General features: G+C 34.3%; 1 protein-coding gene across 1 annotated transcript in view; it reads left to right on the forward strand.

Moving 5' to 3' along the window:
* Positions 1-1,538: 1,538 nt before the first annotated feature.
* Positions 1,539-27,747, forward strand: part of LOC128232879 (atrial natriuretic peptide receptor 1-like) — a 45,766-nt gene continuing 19,557 nt past the window's right edge. The window contains exons 1-11 of the mRNA XM_052946661.1: positions 1,539-2,166; positions 5,570-5,679; positions 11,042-11,176; positions 15,011-15,223; positions 15,813-15,919; positions 16,455-16,562; positions 23,084-23,197; positions 23,444-23,582; positions 26,354-26,496; positions 26,632-26,749; positions 27,092-27,176. Of these exons, the coding sequence (XP_052802621.1) occupies positions 1,880-2,166; positions 5,570-5,679; positions 11,042-11,176; positions 15,011-15,223; positions 15,813-15,919; positions 16,455-16,562; positions 23,084-23,197; positions 23,444-23,582; positions 26,354-26,496; positions 26,632-26,749; positions 27,092-27,176 (1,559 nt within the window). The 5' untranslated portion in view covers positions 1,539-1,879. The remainder of the gene's footprint in view (positions 2,167-5,569; positions 5,680-11,041; positions 11,177-15,010; positions 15,224-15,812; positions 15,920-16,454; positions 16,563-23,083; positions 23,198-23,443; positions 23,583-26,353; positions 26,497-26,631; positions 26,750-27,091; positions 27,177-27,747) is intronic.

Consider the following 27,747-nt stretch of genomic DNA (forward strand, 5'->3'; position numbering starts at 1 on the left):
AAAGAGGTGACATATTTTCTATATAGTATATAATTAAATCATTGAAAATCTTCTCTGAAACTGCAAATAACAGACCTTTGATATAAAAGATTTGATCAAATTAAAGAAGTATGTGTACTTTGGTTAACATACGCCAAACACGTAAATTAATTTGAACAAGTCTGATTAAACGACATTGAGAAATTCAAAAGAACTATGACTTTATCTGATTTAACGCTTTAGCCCCACACCCCGCCCCCCTTAACACACTTAACGAGATTTTTCAAATTTCCTTTGCAGCTTGCAAGCATTTTAAGTCAAAAGTTTAAGCTAGCCCATTAAACAGTGACCCCTTGTGATGTGAGCCGATTTTTTCAATTCTTAGAACTTGGTTGTCAACATTCCCCTAAATTAAGCCCTAGTCCATCAGTGCTTTCAGCACTTTGATTCTTAAAGCGGCGAAGTCTATGGACAGACATTAGGTTGAGTCCCGAGATGTGTCTGTTTTGTATAGCTGGCCCACAGTGTTCATATCCTTTTATAACATTTTTTTCTGCCAGGCGCGTTGCGGCCTTAACGCGAGTACGCGGCTAAATTCACATGATTCTAACAAAAAACAGCCAAAATTGCAGTATGCGTATTTGACTACATGATCCTAAAACTGTCCATTTTCCAGTACTAAGTAATGCACCTCAGAACGCCCAGAATGCACCAGATTGCACCATGGTTTTCTTTTTTTTTTGAGGGAGTATGCCCCCGTAACCCCCTAGCACAATTATGAATCCACATTAATAGAGGGCTAGCTACGCCCACGCCGGCTCATATCGAACATCACAGACGGCTCACGGGCTCATGTGTTTCCGGTGGATCTATTGGTTGCTGCACGCCCTGTACATGGCTGCGGGCACCTTTAAGAGTTCAGTTTGTTCCACTGAGTCTGTTGGTAATGTGTCCCTATCATTAATCAACGGTTCACGAAATGTTTTCATTTTCACAACAGTCAACAAATTTGTGATATTTTTTTGTTTAATTTTGATTCCGTCTGCATTGTGGGGCTTATAACAGTTTACTGTGTTCCCCTACCTCTGTACTTATCGTATTGATTCTTTTTCAGGTATATTTCTACACAATTACTCAAACACGGGTATAATATTGTTTCAATTTTTACACAGTTTCTAGAAACAACACAAACAGCTAGAACTGTCAAAACTATTACCAAACCAGTGTTTGTATACGACATTCTGCTCATATTGATGACATTTGCATAACCCATTGGTATACAGCAAATGTTCACACAATAACTTTATTAACTATATCACAATTGATTTAATAATACTAACGCGATGCGTCTTCTGTTACGTCCAAAACGTAACGTCTGGACAATGAACGAATATTGAGTGAGTAACCTGAATGTCAAGTCAAACCAAGATGTTCATCAACGGTAGGTCAAAGGCAAATCTATGACAAGTCATGTGTTGTCATATTTACGCTTCGCTGGACAGCTAATTAATGTAACGGCCCATGAACTGTCTTCACTCACTGTTTAAGCGAAACTTTGATTGGTTCTTACACAATACGTCATAACGTTAACGTTGAGACAATGGAGGATCGCATAGAAACAAAATGGTTGAATACTAAACGTGTGTTTTAGCTACGGGACAGACATTTTCTTGGATTTATTTTCTGTCATTGTACATGCGTGTCAAAATAAAGTGTTATTTCACTATTTCTATGTTGGATTACGTTTTACTTGTGGTTATGTTTTGCATAACGTGTTTTTTTCGTTCCAATATGTGTAGACGACGTTGGTGAATACTTGAGTTTGTTCATGATTACGATATTTCACAGCATTTGCATAGAGAAATTAAGTGCTGCTGTTTTGGGGTGTAAATAAACAGCAATGGGTGTTTTCTTACTTTTTGGAATAATATTTTCTTATTTTCTTCAATGTGGAACGGTGGATCCAAATTTAGTTACCGAAAGTAAAATACCGAAGAAAATAGAAGTGATTCCTAAGCCAAAAGGGGATTGCAGACGATATGAAAAGGACCCGGATGACCAAGAGTTCCGAATTGCTTGGTTGGCACCTGAAAAGGAGTACCACAATTTTAGCGCTCGTACAAGTGTTGGAGCTATGAAGCTGGCGTTGGCGTATATACGTCAGCACCATCATCTGGGGAATGTTAGGTGAGACTTTGTGAAACGCAACGACAAGAAAAAAAGGGTTTCATGGCCCATTTTTGAATTGTCAGTTTTAGTAGCCATACCAAAAACCTATCATACAAATCGAAATGAAAATTACATTAAAGCACCCTCGACCTTTAATACACATAATACAATGAAATTCGCATTCACGGAACTATGATGTCATAGTCTGCATGTCGTGGTTCATATCATAACATTGACAAACCTACAAGAAAATAATACTTCAACCTCATAGTGTTTAATAGCATTTAAACTTAGCACTTCAATTTTCTCAGATTATATATCCAAATATAAGTAAGTAAGTAAAAAAAACACTCTTCTAAATTCATAAAAATATGTTGTTTAATTTTTGCTTTTCTGAGCTACGACATAAAAAAACCTCGTCAAAATGGGCAGACTTTAAAATTATTTTTGATTTTTCATGATGTCAGTATTTAACTGAACACAATCAATCAACAGGGCAGAACTGCTTATATCTAACTTTGTTTTACATGTGTACATACAGCACCTATGTCTATCACACTGATTTAAAGTAAAATAAAATGCTTTCGGCCTATCGACCTGGTGAGCGTCAGAAATGTTGCTTTAATGTAAGTTAGTTTTATTTCCTAAAAAATGAAAACAGTTTGAATGTCAAGATTACCTCGTGGGCACGACAACTCCATATTTTCAAATTTACAGAACAGAAGAGCAGGCCAGACTTTATGACACGTAATCTTTACTGATGTTTGTATTACATATATTTATATTTTACTAATATATGAAATACACAAATCTGAGCGAACGAAAATGTAGGTTACAATAACAACATGTTGCTTGTATCATTGTACGTGAAAGACACGTGCTTGGAAAATGCTTTCTGACACATTAAATTGTCATAAAACTCAAAGAATTCCGGCGCTTTTTATGCAAATAAAACATCACGATATGACAATAAACCATTTTGCATTTGATAAATCGGCGTTGTGAGAAGTTTGTTTCTTACCACAATTCAATATGTCATAACTCGTAAAGCAGTCGTATTAAAATTACAACAATTATTTGGCAAAAACAACAATCAATCAACAATCATACAAGTATATCGCAGAGGAGATGGCAAATGTTTATCCTGCATTAAATGCATCTAGACAAAATCATACAGTAAACAAAATCATTGTTTTCCCTGTGTTTTCCCTTTGGACTTTTTTGCAGCATTTAACACAAAATCGGAACAGCTTAGCTATTTCTCATCGAAAACAACCTCGTATGTATATGGACGGTTTTGCGATGTCAGAATTATTTTTATTTAACTACGCTGCAAGTAGATCGCGAAGTGCTTTCAAAATATTAAGCATTTAAGCCTAAGGACTTAACTATAAGGAATCTTAACTATTTATGCAATAAAACACTCTATTGGAAATCAGTTTGAATTAAAAATAACACGTTTAAACGCTATTCATGGTAGATATTATTATCAAATTTACGAATAACTTGTACTTATGCATCAGCAAACATTCGAAGATGTGTTCGATTCGAAATGGCAGAGGTGCTACGATTGTGTTGTTCCTGTGTTTTGCCCTGAGGCATCTTTTCGCAGCATATAACAGTATGCACAACACATATAAAATTACCATAACAGATAAAGCCAGATGTAGAGCAGTCAGCGAGTAAACGTTTGACAAGGAACAATTGTTAAATACATATAACATGTGAGAAATGGTTATTGCTTTGACAAGTTAACGTCATATAGGTATTTGTGGCCAAAATCTGTCGAGAACAAAAACAATATAAATCATATATTAACAGGTGACCGAACGTAATTGAATAAACAATTTCTTTCATATGTATTTATATCATACAATAAATTATATATCACGATATTGATTCACTAGTATTGGTATACCTGACATACTGTCATTGCTAGAAGACGCTTATTACAAATATTGACAAATTTGCAATTAAAATATATTTTTATGAGGAATTAAACAAAGAGTTTAAAGTCTTTTAAGGCCAAGATATCTGAGTTTAGGGTAACGGTCTCAAAACTGTTAGGTAAGGTAGTCACTTTTTTTTGTATTTTCATGTCCATTTTATGTAGTTTTCAATGGCAATGCCATTAAAAATTTTAACAATATTTTTTAATGTTATTGTTCTTTTTTATATTTCGTCTTAATAAATGTACACATGATATTCGTTATATCACGACAAGTAAGGTGTATCTGAAATGTTGCCATTTTTAACCCACGCATTTATAGTGTTGAATAGCTTAGAACTATAATAGCTTCATTATACTTTTTTGATACGACTTTCATTACGTCAACATGTCTTTTTACTTTACACAAAACTCCATCTTAACGTGACTTTATACTCCTTATTCGAACAAAGCTATTTATGCCCACTTGAGTTTTTATAGAAAATACTTATTTGTCTTTATTTTGTTTTCCGAGTTCCCTTCAAAAACAATGCAGTGAGCGTTTAATAGACCTTTATGATGTTCACGATTGTGCTTACATTGTAAACAAGATGACATTTAAACATTCACTCAAAGGATTCATGAGCTTTGTTTTAAGTAACTTGTCAAACACAGGTTTTGACAATGAAAATGACAGTTTAGGAAAAGTAATTTAATAAAATGTCATTACTATATTGTCCATGACATACTTACAATGCCTGCTTGTCAATTAAAGAAAGACATTATTAATTGCAATAAAATGTTTAGTTGTAACAAGACCTAAGACTTCAGACACAACATCTACTCTAATCATCTCTCAGAAGTGACATGCACTATTCAAATTATTGCGTTGCATTCGGAACGCCTCGGTAATTTTTCATCGAAAACAGCCTCGGATGTATATGGGCGGTTTACAATGTCAGAGATCTTAACATTTAACTACGCTGCAACTATATCGCGTAGTTATTTCAATTCAGCAGTTTAACTTAATGACTTCACTGTTTGGAATCTTAATTATTGATGCAATTATACACTTCACTGGCAATCAATTGAAACTTTATTATGCAAAATACACATTAAAACAATAACCTTAATTAATCCCAGTATCTAGAGTTTTACGATTTGCCTCTACTGATGTACCGGCATACATCTGAGGTTGTTTTCGACGGAAAATGACAGAAAAGTTCCGAGTGTATTGCCTTGCTTAATTACTGAACGAACGTAAGGCAAGTTTCCTTAAGACATTACAAAGAGCTTCCCTGAAATAACTTTTCTTTTTACATATCTTGAAAATGATTCAAAACATTTTAAAAATAAAATTTAGTTCATCTTGCCCTCGATTTCACCTATATACACAAACTATTTGTGATCCCTGGACTTGTAGCCCCCATTGATGTTTTATGAATGCACTTCTAGCCATTCTTTATAAGACATATGTGTTTGGATATTTTACAGAGCGAAGTGGTATGATTCCAACTGCGACTCCAAGCAAGCGATGGAATCATTTGTCAATGCTGTGGAAGAATACGACCCCGATGTCGTAATAGGACCGCCTTGCTCCGCAGGTAAAGCGTCATATGCACAATTTAAGCAAAGCTAAAGATACAACATAATTTCTTATACTTAATTTCTACCAGGTTAACATAAAAGCAATTAATGTATACAAAACATACAATTTTAATGAAAGGAACATCGTTTTAACCAAAATATAATGCGAAATTTGCAACACAAACTTTTACATAATACATGTATACACAGGACCTTTTACATACTGTATGAACTCACACTTTTACATAATGTATACACACAAAATTTTACATAATGTATACACACACACAAATCTTTACAAAACGTATACACACAAACCTTTACATAATGTGTTTACACAAACTTTTACATAATATATACGCACAACATTTTACATACTGTATACACACAAATCTTTACATAATGTATACACACAAACCTTAACATAATGTATAAACACTCAAATCTTTACATAATGTATACACACAAACCTTTACATAATGTATAAACACACAATTCTTTACATAATGTATACACACAAACCTTTACATAATGTATAAACACACAAATCTTTACATAATGTATATACACAAACCTTTACAAAATGTATAAACACACAAATCTTCACATACTGTATACACACAAACTTTTACGTAATGCATTTACATAAACTTTACATAATTATTGTATACACAGGAACGTTAATATAATAAGATATACACACAAACTCTTAAATAATGCATACGAACAAACTTTTACATAATTCACTCAGACAAACTTTTACATAATGTATACACACAAATTATTATATTAATGTATGCACACAATCAGTTTCATAATGTATACACAGAATCTCAGCTAGTTTCATAATGTATATTCACTCAAGCCTTTTCATCACGCGTGCATATCTATATATACTCTTCAGAAAGATAAAGCGAAATGTCACTTACAGGTGCAGTATTTAACGCGAAAATGCATACATGTCCTATATTAGCATGCTAGAGATGAACTTATAAGGAGATATTTACTTGCTCCATACATACAACTTAATATGCGGAATAAATGAACATAATGACAAATAAATCTAAAAATAGTATATAAGTAACTTTAAAAATGAATGCCACATATACACTTGTGCCGAAAAGAGTTTTGCTACATACACAGATTAAAACAAAACATTAACACTATATTATAGGACCATTTAAATACATAACATTTAAGTGTATTTTGTAGACGCCTCAGCCCTTATTCGCACTATAATGCTTTTTATATTCTTTGAAATTTAAAAGAAAGAATTTTGAATGATTTTATAAAACAATACATCTTCTTCAAAATAAGTTAAAAATAAGGAAATAATACAAGGCGTGTTTAGCGCGGTAACACGCAATGTTTATTTTTTTACTGAGGACACAAATTTGAATGATGAAGAAAGAACACAATAACTGTTTTAAAGTTTTAATTAAGTTGTGAAGAAGTTAGGGTTGGTTTACCCACAAATGGTGATTGATATTTTAATCAATGATAACACAAAACGAAAAGAGATTATTTTAGCTTATCGTTATATATGCATGTATATAATGGCTAATTTCTTGAGTTTGCAAATGCCTCCAATATCCCGATATAGACCAACATGAGTTTGCAATTGTCTCTAATACCTCAATAATGACCCATATGAGTTTGAAAATGTCTATATTATCTCAATATAAACCCACATGAGTTTGCAAATGTCACCATTATCTCAATATAGACCCACATAAGTTTGCAAGAGTATCCAATATCTCAATATAGACCCACATGAGTTTGCAATTATCTCCAGTATCTCACTATAGACCCACATGAGTTTGCAATTGTCTCCAGTATCTCAATATAGACCCACATGTGTTTGCAATTGTCTCCAGTATCTCAATATAGACCCACATGAGTTTGCAATTATCTCCAGTATCTCACTATAGACCCACATGAGTTTGCAATTATCTCCAGTATCTCACTATAGACCCACATGAGTTTGCAATTATCTCCAGTATCTCACTATAGACCCACATGAGTTTGCAATTGTCTCCAGTATCTCAATATAGACCCACATGAGTTTGCAATTGTCTCCAGTATCTCAATATAGACCCACATGTGTTTGCAATTGTCTCCAGTATCTCAATATAGACCCACATGAGTTTGCAATTATCTCCAGTATCTCACTATAGACCCACATGAGTTTGCAATTATCTCCAGTATCTCACTATAGACCCACATGAGTTTGCAATTGTCTCCAGTATCTCACTATAGACCCACATGAGTTTGCAATTATCTCCAGTATCTCACTATAGACCCACATGAGTTTGCAATTATCTCCAGTATCTCACTATAGACCCACATGAGTTTGCAATTATCTCCAGTATCTCACTATAGACCCACATGCGTTTGCAAATGTCTCTAATATTTCAAAATGGACACACATGAGTTTGCAATTATCTCCAATATCTCAACATAGACCCACATGAGTTTGCAATTATCTCCAGTATCTCACTATAGACCCACATGAGTTTGCAATTATCTCCAGTATCTCACTATAGACCCACTTGAGTTTGCAATTATCTCCAGTATCTCACTATAGACCCACATGAGTTTGCAATTATCTCCAGTATCTTAATATAGACCAACATGGGTTTGCAATTATCTCCAGTATCTCACTATAGACTCACATGAGTTTGCAATTATCTCCAGTAGCTCACTATAGACCCACATGAGTTTGAAATTATCTCCAGTATCTCAATATAGACCCACATGAGTTTGCAATTATCTCCAGTATCTCAATATGGACCCACATGAGTTTGCAATTATCTCCAGTATCTCAATATAGACCCATATGAGTTTGCAATTATCTCCAGTATCTCAATATAGACCCACATGAGTTTGCAATTATCTCCAGTATCTCAATATAGACCCATATGAGTTTGCAATTATCTCCAGTATCTCACTATAGACCCACATGAGCTTGAAAATGTCTAGACTATCTCACTATAGACCTACATGAGTTTGCAATTATCTCCATTATCTCACTATAGACCCACATGAGTTTGCAAATGTCTCTTATATTTCAAAATGGACCCACGTGAGTTTACAAATGTCTCCAATATCTCAACATAGACCCACATGAGTTTGCAATTATCTCCAGTATCTCACTATAGACCCACATGAGTTTGAAAATGTCTAGACTATCTCAATATAGTCCCACATGAGTTTGCAATTATCTCCAGTATCTCAATATAGACCCACATGAGTTTGCAATTATCTCCAGTATCCCACTATAGACCCACATCAGTTTGAAAATGTTTAGACTATCTCAATATAGACCCACATGAGTTTGCAATTGTCTCCAGTATCTCAATATAGACCCACATGTGTTTGCAATTGTCTCCAGTATCTCAATATAGACCCACATGAGTTTGCAATTATCTCCAGTATCTCACTATAGACCCACATGAGTTTGCAATTATCTCCAGTATCTCACTATAGACCCACATGAGTTTGCAAATGTCTTTAATATTTCAAAATGGACCCACATGAGTTTGCAATTATCTCCAGTATCTCACTATAGACCCACATGAGTTTGCAATTATCTCAAGTTTCTCACTATAGACCCACATGAGTTTGCAATTATCTCCAGTATTTCACTATAGACCCACATGAGTTTGAAAATGTCTAGACTATCTCAATATAGACCCACATAAGTTTGCAATTATCTCCAGTATCTCACTATAGACCCACATGAGTTTGCAATTATCTCCAGTATCTCACTATAGACCCACATGAGTTGGCAATTGTCTCCAGTATCTCACTATAGACCCACATGAGTTTGCAACTATCACCCGTATCTCACTATATACCTACATGAGTTTGCAATTATCTCCAGTTTCTCACTATAGACCCACATGAGTTTGCAATTATCTCCAGTATCTCACTATAGACCCACATGAGTTTGCAATTATCTCCAGTATCTCACTATAGACCCACATGAGTTTGCAATTATCTCCAGTATCTCACTATAACCCACATGAGTTTGCAAATGTCTCTAATATTTCAAAATGGACCCACATGAGTTTGCAATTATCTCCAATATCTCAACATAGACCCACATGAGTTTGCAATTATCTTCAGTATCTCACTATAGACGCACATGAGTTTACGACGTTACACATCAATAACGAAAGAATACACAAAATGTATGGGTAACCGACATCGAACGTCGATCGAAACAAGAGATCACTGTAGCCTAAAACGAGTTGTTTAAGTTCTCAACGAACTTGGCCAAACGTATTACAAAAAAAGTGGTTACTTACAATAAAGCGTAATGCCTCACATAATGACATCACAAACAACAACCTTGCAAGATAAAACAAAAACTGCAATGAGTTTGTTGTTGACATCATCTTATCAACATAGGCGTTTCCGCTATACCGATATCTGAATAACTCTTAAAGGGGCTGTCTCACGTATGATAAAATAGCGACAAAAAAGAAAATTGTCGAAAACTGACATAAACTTGGCATCGATGTGTACAATGCATTGAAACTTACTTTCTGAAGTACCACACAGTTTACAATTTATTTAAGTTTAGCAGTTATTTCGTATTTTTCCATTAAAAAAGATTACTGGGTATGTCTACCAGGTAGAATTCATTCCTTATGCGTGATTGGCTAGTCGGTGTTATCACGTGATATTACCGAGGTAGGTGTATAGCTTAATTATGTCACCCGATTAGAATAAACCTTTGGACATCAATTTTGGCGACGCGGGTTCGAACCCGGTCTCCGACACATTTTTATTTTACATTTTGGTACTTTTTTTTACAATTATGATATCAAAGCGTTACACATTCTTTTAGATAATTGTCCTGAGATTCGATACAGAAAAAAACTTTTTTGATGCCAATCTGTGACACAGTCCCTTTAAGCGAACAATCAAATTTGACCAGGTAAAACCACATGCCAGGTCTATGATGAGTAGTTTCGATGACATTATAGTACATATTATATGAGTACAAACAAGAATGCTTTGTTTTCTCATGCCAATTGCCGATCAGTATGAACCCATTGACCTCTTAGATATATTTAAATTGATAAATACATACCACCTATGGTCCGTTCAAAGCTGGCGATCTGGCATACAAGGCGTGTCACATAAAGATTTATTATCAACAATGAGTCATTAAACACATGGAATAATTTATATCGTCGAAATGCTTAAGTTGCGTGCAGGAATGTTGGCCGTGGCTTTAGCTTAGGTATATCTGAAACATCAGCCCCACCCCCACACACACATCAAGACACGATACTGTGAATTAACAGAATTAGTATAATTTTATACTTATCTGTAATTTCTTCATTTTATATACTATTCCTGCAGGACTATTGGGCGTGGCTCAACTAGGATCCATCTGGAACCTGCCTGTATTCAGTTGGGTGTCCGACCTTCTAGACTTCAAGGACAGGGACAAGTACACGACCCTTGTGCGCCTCTCGGGACCGCTACATTACTTCTGTAAGTAAAAACAGTAATATTGTGGGATCTGGAAAAAACAGAACAAGACCATTGTGGGTTTTCGATACATGATAGTGTCCCAGTATATCAGGTGCACTCTTTCAATATCGTTGATGTTGTAATAGCTATACATACAGGGACCAAGCAACTAACTACAAAGACTAGCCCATCAGCCGAATCGTTAAAGGCACACTGTCCAATGCCAGACAAATACCTAACAAGAAAGACAATCTTTAAACATGTTAACTCAGCTAAGACAGCAACAACATATTTTTTACCTATGTAAAATGCTGTTACATCGGCATCATACTAGCTCATATTGACAAATCTTGGTTTGTTTTGTGGAAATACTGTATTACCGATTAGATACCGATTATGGGACAATTTGGTGTCTAGCCCCTTAACATGTACGTACATCGATGATAATAACTCATTATGTACTATGAACAGCAGAGTAAACTAAATGACATGTGTCACTGAAGAAACTTAACATTGCAGCTTATTATGCACAATAAAGTTTTATCTTCATATAACGGACATTTTAATTCAATGCGATAAAATCGTATTATGCATGTATAAATCGTTCGAAAATAAAAATAATAATTATTCCAATAACTGCTTGGATTTGCGTAAACACTAGCCCATATTTCTATGTTTTACAATAAATAAAGCAATTTGAAAACTTAAACATTTGTGTTTTGCACATAAACGTAAGTTATGGACAATTAGTTCACGGGGGATTAAACCACATTTAACGATGTTTATCTACTTTGCATTTTCCATAACTCCCTTTGAATAAATTAAACTGTGTAGCCAGATTGCATTATTTAGATCAATTGTACAAGTATAATAATGCGTACAAGGTATGCATATATATCTTTAAATAGAGTAAATCAGAGGTGCCTTTGACTTGTCAAAATCTAAAAGCATGGCATGCTCGGGATTATATTCAAAGCGTATTTAATTATTGTTTTTCTCGTATATTGAATAAAAGTAAACTTCGTCGGGGTTTTTTTGTGGCACCGGTAGCGCCCATCCCTAGATCCGCTAGTGACAAAGATGTGTTAGTTTAATTACACCATTCACTCGTATTTATTTATATTTAATCACATATACCGCTTATTTAGTCATATAATGAATCGCGTGTTTGATGAATCAAGTGTTTTATAAATAACCGTACAGAGCGAAAATCACGAATGAAAACATACGGGTTTTTGCTTGAATTCCCTGAGAAAGTGTTAGAATGTGGTTTTGTTTAGGGCTGAACAAAACTCGTTTCTTTCATATTCACCGGGCGTTCCCGTGCGGATAAACCCTAAATTCGTTTATATACTTTTAAAGTTATTATCTTCTTATGTGTATTTTTGTATATGTTTTAAATAAAAGATATTAAGTAAGAGGGCGGAAACAAGCAAAGTGATTTCTTGGATTAGAGTCTTTGATTGGCATCTAGTTCTACAGGCGAGGGGTCAAATAATGAAGTCTTTTGTCATTTGTAAAACTAAGTCTTAAACAACTAGGCGTAGTACTTGAAGGCTGATTGGCGATTTCTCTGGCTAGAAAATTAGTTTATAATAGGTTAAATAATAACGTATAAATGTTAGTTTGGCCTTTGTTCATTGTGTTTTTTGAAGGTTCATAAAACCACCGTTCTATGTTATGGCTACTGGTTACTGGTTACTGGGCTTTCCCCTAAATTCTCGTTATTTGTTTATGTTAGTGAATGCATTTTTAAGATGCGTATTAAACTATTTGAATTGATATAATTTTGAATAATTTATAAAACCAAATTAAGTGGACAAACAATTGCCTTATATAAAAATAAAATATATGATGAAAGAACGACTATTTTTTGTGGTAAGGTTTTAATTGAAAAGTGTGCATTTCATAAAAAAAACCAACTCATTAGATAATTACTTAAATGATGATGTACCATTCATTAGAAGGTGTGGTGCTTAACTTTTGCAATGAAATGATCAAAGTCTCCAAACTATCAAAACAAGTTGATAATCATTTTTTTCAAAATATAAAAAAGAAAAAACACAGGTGTCGTACTTAAAACTGCATCTTATGACTAGTTTGTTTTACAAACTTGCATTTAAATGACAGCTACTTAATATAGTGTATAGATGTGTATGATAAAAACAACACCACACAAATGCCAACGAAGCCCCAAGAATGTTTGTATTATAGCGAAGGTAAACCCCCTGGTATTGGTTGGCGATTCATCCTGATGTTTTCGATTCTTTAAGCCCTGTTATATAAAAACAAAAAAAATATTTTTCACATATTTCTGTTCAATTTAAAGATGGTTTCAATTCATTTCCAACACCTATATATATATATATATATATATATATATATATATATATATATATATATATATATATATATATATATATATATATATATATATTAATACCAATATCATTTAGTGTTTATGCAAGGCCACCGGCTGAAAATACATTTCGATTTTTTTTTCAAAATAACAATGTCATGTTGTGATATCTTATACACCGACAGATAAAAACGATATTTTTTACAGTTTTTACTAATAAAATATAATAATTAATTTGAATCGTTTATAAGGATTTCCTGAACAATTCTTAATCTAAAATGCAGATTGGCACTCAAAGACGCGTTGGTATCCAGTTTATTAAGTTTAATTTCAATGTTTGTTAAGGCCGCGCATAAAAGTGTTCTTGCTGTTAATTTTCAAAATAAACTAAACAACTGTTTCATAGAAGAAGAGACAAATTAGCTTTTGTACTCATTTCTTGATGCATAAAAGAAAAAAAACCAAAACAGAAACCCCCGTTTGGGCAAATTAAATTATTATTGTCTGCACCAGTTGACGTTAGAAAATTAATATCTTATCATTTGCAACACACTTTTTTGTGCTTCTCGGAAAACCGGTCTTAAATAATAACGTCTGAGGAGTCGAAAATATACTATCTGCAATTAATTTTAAATGCAAGAAAACTGCTCCAAGCTAACGAATCATAGTTGAAACCCATCTTGAATTATGATATCTGTCTTAATTTTATTTGCATAAAGGCTTGTTAATTGTGGTTTGTAAAAACATTATAAAAGAAAAGTTTTCCCACAAGCTTCCCAAAATGCTGTTATTAAAAATGAGAATCGAATATATATATTAAGACTAAACAGGTGCGTCTTGACGAAACAACACAAACCGAAATAAGCACGAAATGATTCAGACATTACGGTAACCCATTCATCATTTGAACAACAATGTCTTACTGGTGAAGTTTCATTTTAAAGTTACAACATTTTAAGTTTGAATAAATTTTAAAGTTTTTAGCAAGAGCTTTTTATATAAACATTATGTAATTTGGGAAACAAATTAATACAATTGCTATAAAATCATAATAAAATATTGTTTTATAACCCCCATTTGATGAATCATATCATAATAGTAGTGTTTTTTTTTGGCGTTATTAAAATATATGGTCCATGTAAAAGAATATAATGGTGAACCAATATTAATTTATTTAAACATCAAAATAATATCGGTGTTGATATTTTGATAAAACATCTTACCATGCTTATCTTAAAAAGTAATGAAAATATATTAACTTAATAGTTGAACATTCTGGTTCAAAATAGAAGGCTTAATATATTGATAGATTCAATTAAGAATTGTCTGAACGTTTATTACACTGACTTAACTTTGAATGACTAATGTGATACTAGTAGGCCAAGTTGTTCTACATAGATGGTGTACTGTATCAGTGTGCCTAAAAGTTACAGCCTTGTGGCTTTTGCTCCAATACTAAGTGGCCGTTTGTAAATTTATTTAATATTAATTTTCAGCTGAAATCGTTCGCCAGACTAGTCTCTACTTCAACTGGACCGACTTTGCCTTGATCAACGACAAGCAGGCACCATACGAAGCGGTCGCCGTCGCGCTTAGAGACTCCTCAAGAGGACAGTCCTACAATATCAAAAGCACAAATTATGTCACTGAAGGAACAACTGATAGCGAGATACAGTCGATGTTGTTGCAGATAAAGAAGTTTGCACGTGGTACTATATATATGTTTGTATTTATTGCAACTAATTGGTCAAAATGTACCGTATCATTTTGATGCATTTGATATATGTGTATATATTTCCCGATAAATACGATCCAACTGATGAAAAAGCAAAAAGAGAAATACAAATAGCATTGCTGTTGGATATAATCTTGGACAATCAGCTAAACATAAACTCTTAATGGTTTGAATCTTATTATAACTGTATTTCTGAATAATTCTGATCAATCTTGACAGTTATACAGTGAGCAATATAGACCATGATCTTACGGACAATGTTGACCATAATCTAACAGGCTTTGTTGGGCATAACAGAACGGGAAATGTTGGGCCATGTTGACCATTATCTAATGGGCAAGGTTGACCAAGTTTCGAAACATCTAAGTTAAATATATCTAGTAATCGCATTGGTTTTGTGACTAGATGGAAAAGTTAATGAAATAGTATATATTTTGATTAGAGAATTCAGTATTTCAGTGTTATTTATTAGCACGACAGCAATTCTACCCATGCTTTACCAAAGTTGATGCGATATTTTGTTTAAATTTATGCTATATATGATGTAATTATTTGTATTTCAGTGATAATATTTGTGGTCCCTTGGCACATGTTGCGACACTACCTGCTGATAGCACATAAACTAGGGATGGCAAACGGTGAATGGGCCTTCCTTTGTGTTCATGGCGATGTAAGTGTCAAATGTTTAATGTCAAAACTGTCTTCAAATTCATTATTTACTATGTATAGTGTAGACATTTAAAAACAAGAAGAATATATGTTACTCCTACCAATACTATGAATGTGTTTAATAAGCGATGTGGGTCTAGACATGGAATGTTCTCTATACATGAATGGAATTATTGACACCATCCTGTTGAATACACATGGACATGAATGGAATCATTGACACCATCCTGTTGAATACACATGGACATGAATGGTTTCATTTACATCATCCTGTTGAATACACATGAACATGAATGGTTAATAATGTTGTTGAATACACATGAACATGAAAGTTTCATAATGTTGTTGAATACACATGGACATGAATGGTTCATAATCGTGTTGAATACACATGGACATGAATGGTTCATAACGCTGTTGAAAATACACGGGCTGTGTTTTGCAAACTAACTTAATTTAGTTCAGTTGTATATATTGCGTGTAACAACAATTATAGTTCGATTACAATAATCATGCTGATTTTGCTTATATTTTAGCTATTTACACTGAAAGTCATTGACGAGAAAATAGTTTCTGACTGGGGCTGGCGTAGAAACGATACTCAAGATGAAATTGCAAGGACAATATTTGAATCTGTTATTCACGTATGTAACCAATTTCAAATTTTTCGATAAATTTATCCATAACTACTTATTCAGTAGTATGACTCATTATTCACTTTCAGAATGCGTTTGAACTAGTAACCACTTGAGGTATTTTAGCCTCATTTGAGCCTTGATTAATTAATTTTCCAATGTCTCATGGTTTGCTTAATAAGTTTTTTTTAAAATGCATAATAATTATTGTATCCCTGTTTAAGCATGATTAATTACTCAGTTTTATACAGAAACAATGAAATGTCTCATATAGGCAGAAAAAGGTCGTGTTCAATAAATAATAAGTATGGGACTTTCTATTACCATAATAAGTACGCCTGTATCAGTAAACAAATCTTAAATCATAAACATAAGAGTAGTATAGATGGATCTACTTTGCTCGAATTATAGTCTTGTTTTTGTTCTCTATTCACTAACTAAGATGACCCGTACATGCCATTCATTTCAATGTTCAAACGAAAATATTTAATATGCTATTAAAATGAAAATAAATCAAACTCATACATTTTATGAATGTGCACTGCTCTGTATGAGTGCAATAAAAATACAGGGTTATTGCAGCTGCAAATTTGCTTTTAGTGAAACTAATACAGAAAACAAAACATTCCTTTCTTAAATATACACAGTGTTAAATACTGCATTTTATTCAATAAATGTTTCTATCTCAGGTTTTCTAATTACATCATTACCGAGTCGGGCATGGATTTAATATCAAGGCTTCTCGGTATACCACACGATCTAGTTTGTCTGGACGGAGAGCAAGCCATTCGTTTTGAAATTTTTAACTTTCAAAATGTTAAATATAAACCCCTTTAATTTAGCATTAAAATTCATAGAATATATATACTACTGGACAAGCCAAATAGCCAAACATTAAACACTTAGACGTTGCGTACGATATTGGCGTACATTAGCGTAACCGACGTTATCGTAATTTTTAACCGTTTTAACGCTACAAGAATTACTTAAGGTGTTTGGGTTACAGTTTTCATAAATAATGTTGGTTCGATATTTTAAGAAATATTTGATATGTGTGTACGTATAATGTTTATTCAACCTCTATATGAAAATAACATTACACAAACAAGAATGTATACTTACATATGTCAGTGTTCTACGTAAAAGTTCATACACAGATATACAATTTAATACAAACTAATTATGAACTATTGCACATTGTTTGTCTCATGCATTTAGATGTCTTGAAGATTACTAGCAGTTTGGATTATGTCCAAATGATCACACTCTGAAAGTTGAATATCTTTTTCGTCGGGCCGGCCTACAATGTATATAACTGCCTCGGCATAAACAATCGCTTTAAGCCTGTTAACAAGCGTGTACATGTGGGAAGACGTCTGTCCGTTCTTGTTGAAGTACAAGCCCTGTTCTACCGAGCTGCCCTTCATGAAACGATTTCCCCACTGATCATCGGTATCCCTGGTTAGCACGTGTGTTGCCTTGGTGACCTGTGATGTAACGTGTATGAACTTATAATTGGATAAACGATACAATAGGGATATATTATCATGATATATTATCATATGTATATTATCATAATTTGGTATATCAATTAATATTTTACATGAATTTCATTCGCAGCAAAGAGAAACTGAAACAGAACAATTTCATTCCGCCATGTAGTGTATTATTTTAATACTATATGTATTGTATTGCATAACTTAGACATAATGCCATACTAATATTAACACAATTATTTGAATACTATGTATAGATTTGCGAATTAACAAACATTTGCTCTCAACCACGTTATGTTGTCAACTAATTAATTGTAACTATTTTAATCAAATACAAGTCATACCTTCAGTAGGTAATAGTCTTCTGTTTCGTCGTCGGCTATGTCAGAATATCTGACAGAGATGCTTCCTCGTCGCCACACTCGTACGTAGCATTGAATTCACCTTCCGGTACATTCCCCACGTTAACTTTGGTAAGTTCTCCCATCTTAACCAAGTTATCACAAGGCCTGGAACCTTATTGAAAATTTAAGTAATTAAGATTAACATAAATATGATTATAAAATAGTGCGTAGATATGTAGAATAATTTCCTTTTGATAGAGAATGTAATTACAAAATAAAACCTATACTTAATGTAAATTAATAAATGAACCGAAAAAAAAAGTTCATATATATTGCATTATGTTTAATTATTTAAGGTATCCAATGGACAGTAATGTGATAACATCGTTTGTACATCGGATATAACGTTTTATAACGTATTCACTTACACCGCACGGCTTAGCTTAACATTCTTGTTACTGCACTGATAAGAGCGTTACTTTAAATAAATAACCAAAGAAAACACTCGCAAATGTAGTGAAATGATATTATATATCTTACCGAACAAGCAGTTATCGCACGTGTAACAGGATTGTTCACGAATGGTAATGGTGCCCGGGCAGCAGGTTGACATCTGATGCACTCTTTTGTTGTTCGGAACAGCACTAAATTTGTAGGTAGTGGATCTATCAGTCGACTCGATGCAAGCGAATATTCTCCTGGGATATATGCCTGACTTAGGTGTGCACAAATTTTCTTTGGCGAAGTCAAACACGTCACGTGCACTTTGGATAGACTCGCCTTTCATGACGGCAATGTCGAGCTGTCGTTTTAGTAATCCCCCCGCAGCATCTTGAGGACCTTTTGCGTGACTGGTTTCGAAGAAGTTTCGTTCAAAACTTTTATAACCATGTTTCTCACAGAGCAATGTTGAAACCCCCATGCAAGTTCTGCTCTTGTATTGGCAAGAGCACCCGTCAGTAAATTCAATCATGTCGTCAACTTTACAACCGACGTTGTCAAGGTGATGTTTGATTCTGTCTTGAACATTTGACACAAAGTAATGGTCATGTGTTGTGTCAGGGCTTATTGCGTATAATACTTCAGTGACAATTGTGTATTCACTAAGATGATCGTATTCTAAAACAGCGTGCCTGTATACAACAGATACGTGCATTGACACTTCTGTTTTCCCAAAGTATGTCGACTGCAGTTCTTGTTTCTCGATACAACGATAGTTCTCGCTAATGTCATGAATAACGAGACATTGGTTCATCTGCAAACTGCTTTTCAGTGTTGACAATTGTTCCTGCTGCCAGTGTGCACTGAACACAGAATATGTGACCAATAACTGACGAAAATAATCGAACATTTCGGCAGCGGACGTGTTTTTCTTGACCATCATTAACTTCTTCTTATCAATGGTTTCTTTCACCTTAACCCGTACATACTCGTACTTTTCCCAGTTTACAGATTGAGTATCTGGAACCGACTCTGAAAATAGTGGTGATTTGTGTACACCACAGTTTGGACAGGTGCGCCGAATGCATTCTATACGGTTGTACTTAGAGTTGGCCGGTTTCGGACACATCGTTGTCTGTACCACGTCTGTGAGGTGCTCGTATGATAGGTGAGTGCGGTCATGTTTTCTGTTGTACTCCATGCATTTCCTGAACAGAAGTATGGCCTCTACGTGCTTTCGACAGCAGCACGTGTTCCGGTCCTTTGGGCGTAGTGGTTGAACAAAAAATGGCCTCAATCGTTCAAAACATCGTTGACTTATTTTGATGTTGCTGTGTGTCATTTTGAAATCTTCATAAATTGAGATTGCGTTTTTTCCATTATGTAAAGAGAGTGAGATAAGTAAGTCTTATATCCGGTTCTAAGACGCTTTACATCCGCCTTATTTCCGGTCGTCCGTGAGTTGTTTGGAGATAGCCATGCATCATATATGATATGTTTCGTTGCGTCAGTAAGCTTATCACTTCTGGCTTTCCTGCTGGTTGCTGTATAACATGCCTTTTCGGATGTCAAGTATACTGTTCTTTTCTTGTATCCGCCAGTAACCTTCCATCTTTTTTGCCCTAGTTTCCTTGCAGTGTGAACTTGATACTTGGATTCTATTAGGTTTGCACCGCTTACACTTGCTGTCAGAATATTTATCGCAGCTCTTGCTTCGTCACTTTTTTTTTTTCAAATTTGTCACCATACTTTTAACATTTGTTACAATCATTTCACTAAGCCCATTTTCTGTATGCGGAGTGTTCTCTTTCACTAAATCATTGAAAATCTTTCTTTGTGCTGTCGGTGTTCCTGGAACTACATCTTTGATTTTCTTAAGCAGTCTGCATTTTTCCATTCTGTTTTTAAATGTGTATGTGGTGTCGGACCTAACGTTGCTTTTAGCCTTGTATTTCGCTTGATATTCTCTGTTACGTTTTTTTTCTGATATCTTTTCTCTTGATTTCGTTTCCTTTCGGCGGAGCTTGAAACAACATTTTCTTTAATTGACCGTTGTTGTTTTTTATGCGTTTTAAGTTTTTCGGCATTTTGATGGTAGTAATGAAGCTTGTATATTTGAATCGTCTCTTTCTTTTGTTGTCGATAGTAGGCTATTTTTTCTGCTCCAGTTTCAAACTTCATCTAAATAGTGGAGAATAAAGTATTTATACATTATTCATTTGAATTTCATTTAATCAAATAAGTTATGATTGAATTATAATTATATTGCAATGTTCGGATATAATCGTAATACGTAAACGTTATTTAGTTTTCAAACGTAACGTCGACATTACATTAATTTCAAGGCTGTGACATCGTGGCTAGATTTTGCAATTTTCTTGTGTTAAATTCAGTTTATATTCAACTTAAGACAAATGCACACAAATCTGTAGACAATTTTATGTACTTTTAGACTGTAGTTGCAGCTTTATAAACAAATGCATATTTTTTTAAATATTTCGGCACGTAACAACTTCGTTAATTTTTTTTTTTTTTTGCATTTATTGACACGTGTGACATCGCGGCTAGAATAAAGTATACATACATCAAACGCTAAAATCAAAGTCAAAAAAGAACAAACACTTACTAATTAAAAGGTAGAATGAATGTACTTCTTGCAGACATAAATATTATAGAAAACATACTATAGATAAACAAAATGCAGAAGTTTTAACAAATCTGGTCGCGGGAAAAAATAAAATCTTACTTTTTCAACTTGATATGTCTTTCGCTTGCCGTTTTTAACTGAAAGTCTTGAACTGGATATGCTTTAAATTACGTCATATTTAGTTGACGTTACGTCACCGAGTCTTATTTTTGGCGGAAAATAAATAATTTTATTAATTTTCCAAGCCGTTCAATAATGCGCACTGGTAAATTCTGTTACATCTTACTTGACGTTTCTGTTATGTTTTCTATGGTTATATGTGGAATTAAATTTATATTTATTAATTAACATACATGCAATCGTATTTTCTAATATGGCGATGGTTTTGCCTTTCTTGTAATAAAATAATATAAACAATCGTATTTCTATAACAAATTTCATGAAGCATTGAAGTGTAAAAAAATAACAAAATCCCGATGTACGCCAACAACGTACGCAACGTCTTAGGGTTGCTTAGTGCACAGGGTTCAGGCCTTAGAGACACTAAATGAGAAACAAGGACGTCCACAGTACAACTATATAGCAAATTGTCAAGGTTTCTTCTTTTGCCCTTTGTGCAGGTTTTTGTGACAACCATATAGTATTTTCGTTCAGCAAATCATGAACTGACTTATATCAGTAAACATTTTGACAGGTCGTAAAATAATTGTCTTGTAAAACCTTCTTGCCGGCTACGTTCAACTAGTCTTCAATGGGCCTTATGATAGTGACCGGACAAAAGTATAGTGTTTACCCCGCCACTTTTTTAAGTGAAGAAGGAACATAAGTAGTATATGTAAATGTATATTATGTATTTTTGTTATTAAATGTGTGGGTTGCCGACTTGAAAATGTCAGTGGAACTGATCTCGCGGGTTGTGTGTGGTACGAAGCTAATATAAGTGACCTCAATTACACACTTGTCCCAGCACAATTAACATCATGCTATTAAAAGGCATGTCTTGCAAGATAAAAGCCACGACTGAAATTAAAACAGCTGAAATAAGTTATAGAAGCAATTATTCATAACATGTTAACATGTGCATAACTAAAGAATGTCTGTACACAGGACAGTTAAAATTAATTAGCTTTTAATTAGCAGCAATTAACAGTGTTAAAGGTTTGACTTAAATATATATGTTTTCACTGACCTACATTATAGCTTCTTCAAATTTAGAATAGGGAAACACGTTGCGGCATGATGACGAACAAACCGAGTTTTTGATATGAAATACCTTGATATTAGGCTGATTGTTCGGAACTTTGTTTAAGTGAAGTTAATTATGTATTTTTTTAGTTATATTTACCTTAAATTACAAATAGAAGAAAACCGTTGTACAATACAGTCACGTACCGTGATTTGTGGGGCAACGATATTTTATTATTGAAATACAACTACATGTAATAAAAGATAGTTCACATGCTTTGAAGCAAAAACAACAACATTAATTTCTATTTAAAAAAGAGGTATTTAACGAATAACGTTTCTTACCGGAGTGTTTACCTCCCTGGCTATTCGTGCTAATGATTCAACACCCACAATATGCCTCTACTCTTTTCACAGATTATTATGGAGCCAGTGGTAAGGGAAGACCACTACGAGAATTTCCTAGAGTTTGCCAAGCAGGCTGCTGTAGTTAATGTATCAGCTTGGGACATTCCTTTCAATCACACAGAGGTACCATTTACTATTTGATTGGATGAACGATTCTTTGTTGGATATTGCATGCTTTGGTTTTAATTCCAATTTATAGTATGCGTGTGCGGCTTCTTGTAATATGCATTGGAAACTACATGGGTTCGATATTTTTTTAAATATATAGAACAATCCAAAGTTTGCTCATGTATTCGGCGTAAATAAAAGGTTCCTTTTTAGATAAATGTTTGAATTGAGATGTTTCATGATGTGTTTGTGTTTATGTAGTTAGATGCTTATGCCCCCTACCTTTATGATGCAATGTTGACGTGGGCCGACTGTGTAAACTACACCATGCAGCGAGGGGGTAACCCGAGGGACGGTAAACACATCTACAACATCGTTCCAAAGGCCGTGACATCGCGTGGTAAGACTCATTTCTATTATTTATATTGAGCAATCTGATGATAAACTACACCGTTCTTATATCCAATGACCAGTATTAAATATCACCCCTGAGCATCTGGCCATAAGGAGCGACATAGCACAATAAGAAACGGTATTAATATTCTCAGATAAAGAAGAAAATAAACCAGGGCCGGGATTTATTAAACATCTTAAGTCATTTCCTAACTTAGGTTATCTATTCGATTCATGGCCTTCCGATATATTTATTTTATTTAAAAAGCAGTTTACGCCCAAAACGGAGATACGCCCGGACAGTAACGACCATAAACCTTGAGATCTTTATTGGAACGGGGCACTGGGTCATATTGAACGGGTTTCAAGAAAAAAGTACATGATAATATATAACCAGGCATGGCTTTCGTCTGCCCGTGTACTAGTAAATGATATTATAAAACGAAAACGGTTCAGCTGATCTTTGATGGAGCCGTAATCACGATTAACACACGTGCTGCATTTGGATGTCATACATGGACTGTATATACAAAATATATGTTAATAATAATAATAGTTATAATAATATCTTTAATGAAACAACATGCATTGTTCTGTGCATTGCATGGTGATGTTATAACACACTTTGATGTGTGATAATTGTCGCTATACGTTGTAATATCTCAACATACATGACAGAAAATGCATGCAGACAGCAAAAAGGTGCAATATTTAGTTAAAGCCTGGTTTTGTATGAACTAATACTCCTGTAAGCTATATTTGAGTAAGTCATGTTTGACGACGTGTGAACAATTCGATGACAGATTATAAAGAGACATCTTTCATTTAATATGGTTGAAATTTGTTTTCATATTTCTTGCTTTGACCCGTAGAGAAAATCAGTGTCTGCAACTGTACACATAACTTTTGTTGAACAGGTATCGTCTTAACCAAGAAGTCAACTCAAATCATATTCAATCAATTGACACTTCTAACAAATAATTCAAATCCGTTGTATCATGTTTTTTTGGTTAGATTTTATGCAATCCTGGGTCTGTATTATTGAAGCAACAACAGTTAATTTTACTAGAAAAATGTGTTTTCACAAAGTTGAATTTTCTGACCAAGCTGAAGTCTGTGAACACGGCCCCTTGGAAACTACCAAGGAATATAAACGTAACATGTCTCTGAATACGCCGCTGGTAAACTACAAAGCGATATGAACGTAAGGCGTCTGTGAATACGGCCCTAGGAAACTGTTCGCAATTACGTCTGTAAATATCATTGCGTAACACATTTCAACGTATTTCATTTAAGCTATATACTTGTTTAAACTTCAATAATTAAAACATAATTCATCTTGATGACCTTGTAATTAATATAATTTCTGAAGACTGTTTTAAGTCCTAGTCTTAGGAGTGTCTGATATGTTAATCCCCTGTTGATTGCCCGAGTGTCACAGCAAACGGTGCCAATTTTCTTGTCAATTGTTTATTGACTAGTTTTCCAGGGCTGTGTTCAAAGAAGAAGTAACTGCATCGTTATTTCTTTTGACAGCTCATTGAACAGAAACCAGATGGCAAAAACATAAGGAACAATCAAACTCCTTGTGCAATACCCCCGAATTTTTTTTTAATTTCTTTTCATATTTTTTTAGTCGAATATAAGTTATTATTAAAGTTATTGTCGTAATTCATTTTTTATTTATTAATCTCTCTCTCTCTCTCTCTCTCTCTATATATATATATATATATATATATATATATATATATAAATTTATATTCTGTATGTATTTTATTTCTATATACTTTTTTTGGGGGGTGTGTGGTGGGGGGGGAAGGGTACTTTGTTACATAGGCCTGAGTTAAGACAATAGAGGAGCATTAGACAATTTATACCTAAACTAAGCTTGGTCCTACTTCATGAGACTTTGTTAGCATTATTGTGTCCAGCACAGGGAGTCACACTTAACAAATCCTTAATGTGATTCACATGACTAGCAATTAACTTTTATACCTATTTAAATCAACCTATACATCACTTTTGTTTTACCGAACTTAATTTTCATAATGAATTTGCCTAAAAACAGCGTCATCTTTGCATGAAAAAGAACGTTCTTAACCAGTGTACCTATGCAACACTGTGTCCTGACCTAAATGTGAATTTTTTGTACTTGTATTTTTCGTTTTACGTTTAAAGCACACTTTGAACTTAATATTTGATACTTGCATTTGCAAATTAATTCAGTATGGCTGAACATATGAATATTTAAATAACACAAACAAATGGAAACTACCTTACTAAATTACGCTTATCAACGCACACCATTAACCTTCAGCGTTTCCATTATTATTATGTTATAATGTATTATGCAGCCTTTTGTTTGATCTTTTTACTTCAATTAATCACACAATTGCCATGGATGCGCCTTCTCCGTATTTCATATTTCGATATGAGACCTTTCGTCTGTATCGATGCTAATGCATTTGTGGCGAAGACCAAAGGCCAATGAGTAAATTTTCTATATATAATATAGTTAATTGACCAATTTGCACGCTTAATAACAATCATCAGTGATTCACGACCACAAACACCATTTATGAAAAGACTTGGGTACTAAACACTAATTAACATTAGAATAAAGTCACGTTTATTATATTTTTTAAAAAGGTTGAACGTTATCACAATGCATTCAATACAGTGACCCTGTCGGATGCGGTGTAAACGTAAACAAAAGGTAGATCAAGTAGATCCTGTATGTTCAACACGTGCCTATTTTAATACGTCATGTACCATCAGGTGTGACCGGGGCAATTGTCTTTGACGAGCCAGAACGGAATCGAATGCTGAACTACCGTATTCTGGACATGCGAGACGATGGAACATTCTACACTCTCTACAAGTTCATCTTTATAGACAACAAGGAAATGAAGTATCACTACGTAAGTTTCAATAAGCTATTATAGACACTAAGACTCGCAGCACCAAACTTTCCATAGGCGGACAAAATCGTCATCAATCCCGATTCGATGCGTTTGTTCCCCCAAAAAATGGATCAGACTAATATTCTTTTTCAGGATGATCTAGAAAAGTTTGAGCAAAAAGGACGCTGGCCTACAAAGAACGGTGTTCCACCAGCAAACATTCCTGTCTGTGGTTATGAGGGAGAGATGTGTGTTGTCGAAGACTACCAAAGTATGTGTTTTGACTTAGGCTATAAAGAAGGGGGCTCAGAAATATGTACTATTTCAAATAGTTATGGTACAAGTAATGATCCAAAAAGAATTGCAATTCAGTTATATATCGGAAATGATGGTGAGGATGATAATGTAATTAATGGCATACTCATCAATACAAACATTGGTAAACAAACATTACAAACATATATCGCCTCATTTTTCTAGTGATGTCCGTGCTTTTAATTTTCATATTTCAAAGCATCAGTGGTCTGACTAAACTTCGTTTTGTACAATTCAATGAAGTGTTTGAACATGTGATTCGAACGCCTTAATTACCCGATTTGTTTCTTAATTTTAGACAACTATAATGGAACAATTATCGGTGCGTCTGTGTCTGCTTCTGTGGTGTTGATGCTGGCCATAGTGGTCCATATGATGCTCAGGTAAGCTGTAGTTAATGTGTGGTATTGATACTGGCCATAGTGGTCCATATGATGTTCAGGTAAGCTGTAGTTAATGTGTGGTGTTGATGCTAGCCATAGTGGTCCATATGATGCTCAGGTAAGCTGTAGTTGACGTGTGGTGTTGATGCTGGCCATAGTGGTCCATATGATGCTCAGGTAAGCTGTGGTTGATGTGTGGTATTGATGCTAGCCATAGTGGTCCATATGATGCTCAGGTAAGCTGTGGTTCATGTGTGTTGTTGATAATGCTCATAGTGGTCCTTATGATGCTCAGGGAAGCTGTAGTTAATGTGTGGTGTTGATGCTGGCCATAGTGGTCCATATGATGCGCAGGTAAGCTGTAGTTGATGTGTGGTGTTTATGCTGGCCATAGTGGTCCATATGATGCTCAGGTAAGCTGTAGTTAATGTATGGTGTTGATGCTGGCCATAGTGGTCCATTTGATGCTCAGGTAAGCTGTAGTTAATGTGTGGTGCTGATGTTGGCCATAGTGGTCCATATGATGCTCTGGTAAGCTGTGGTTAATGTGTGGTGTTGATGCTGGCCATAG

This window comes from Mya arenaria, chromosome 4 (genome assembly GCF_026914265.1).
Source record: "Mya arenaria isolate MELC-2E11 chromosome 4, ASM2691426v1".
NCBI lineage: Eukaryota > Metazoa > Mollusca > Bivalvia > Myida > Myidae > Mya > Mya arenaria.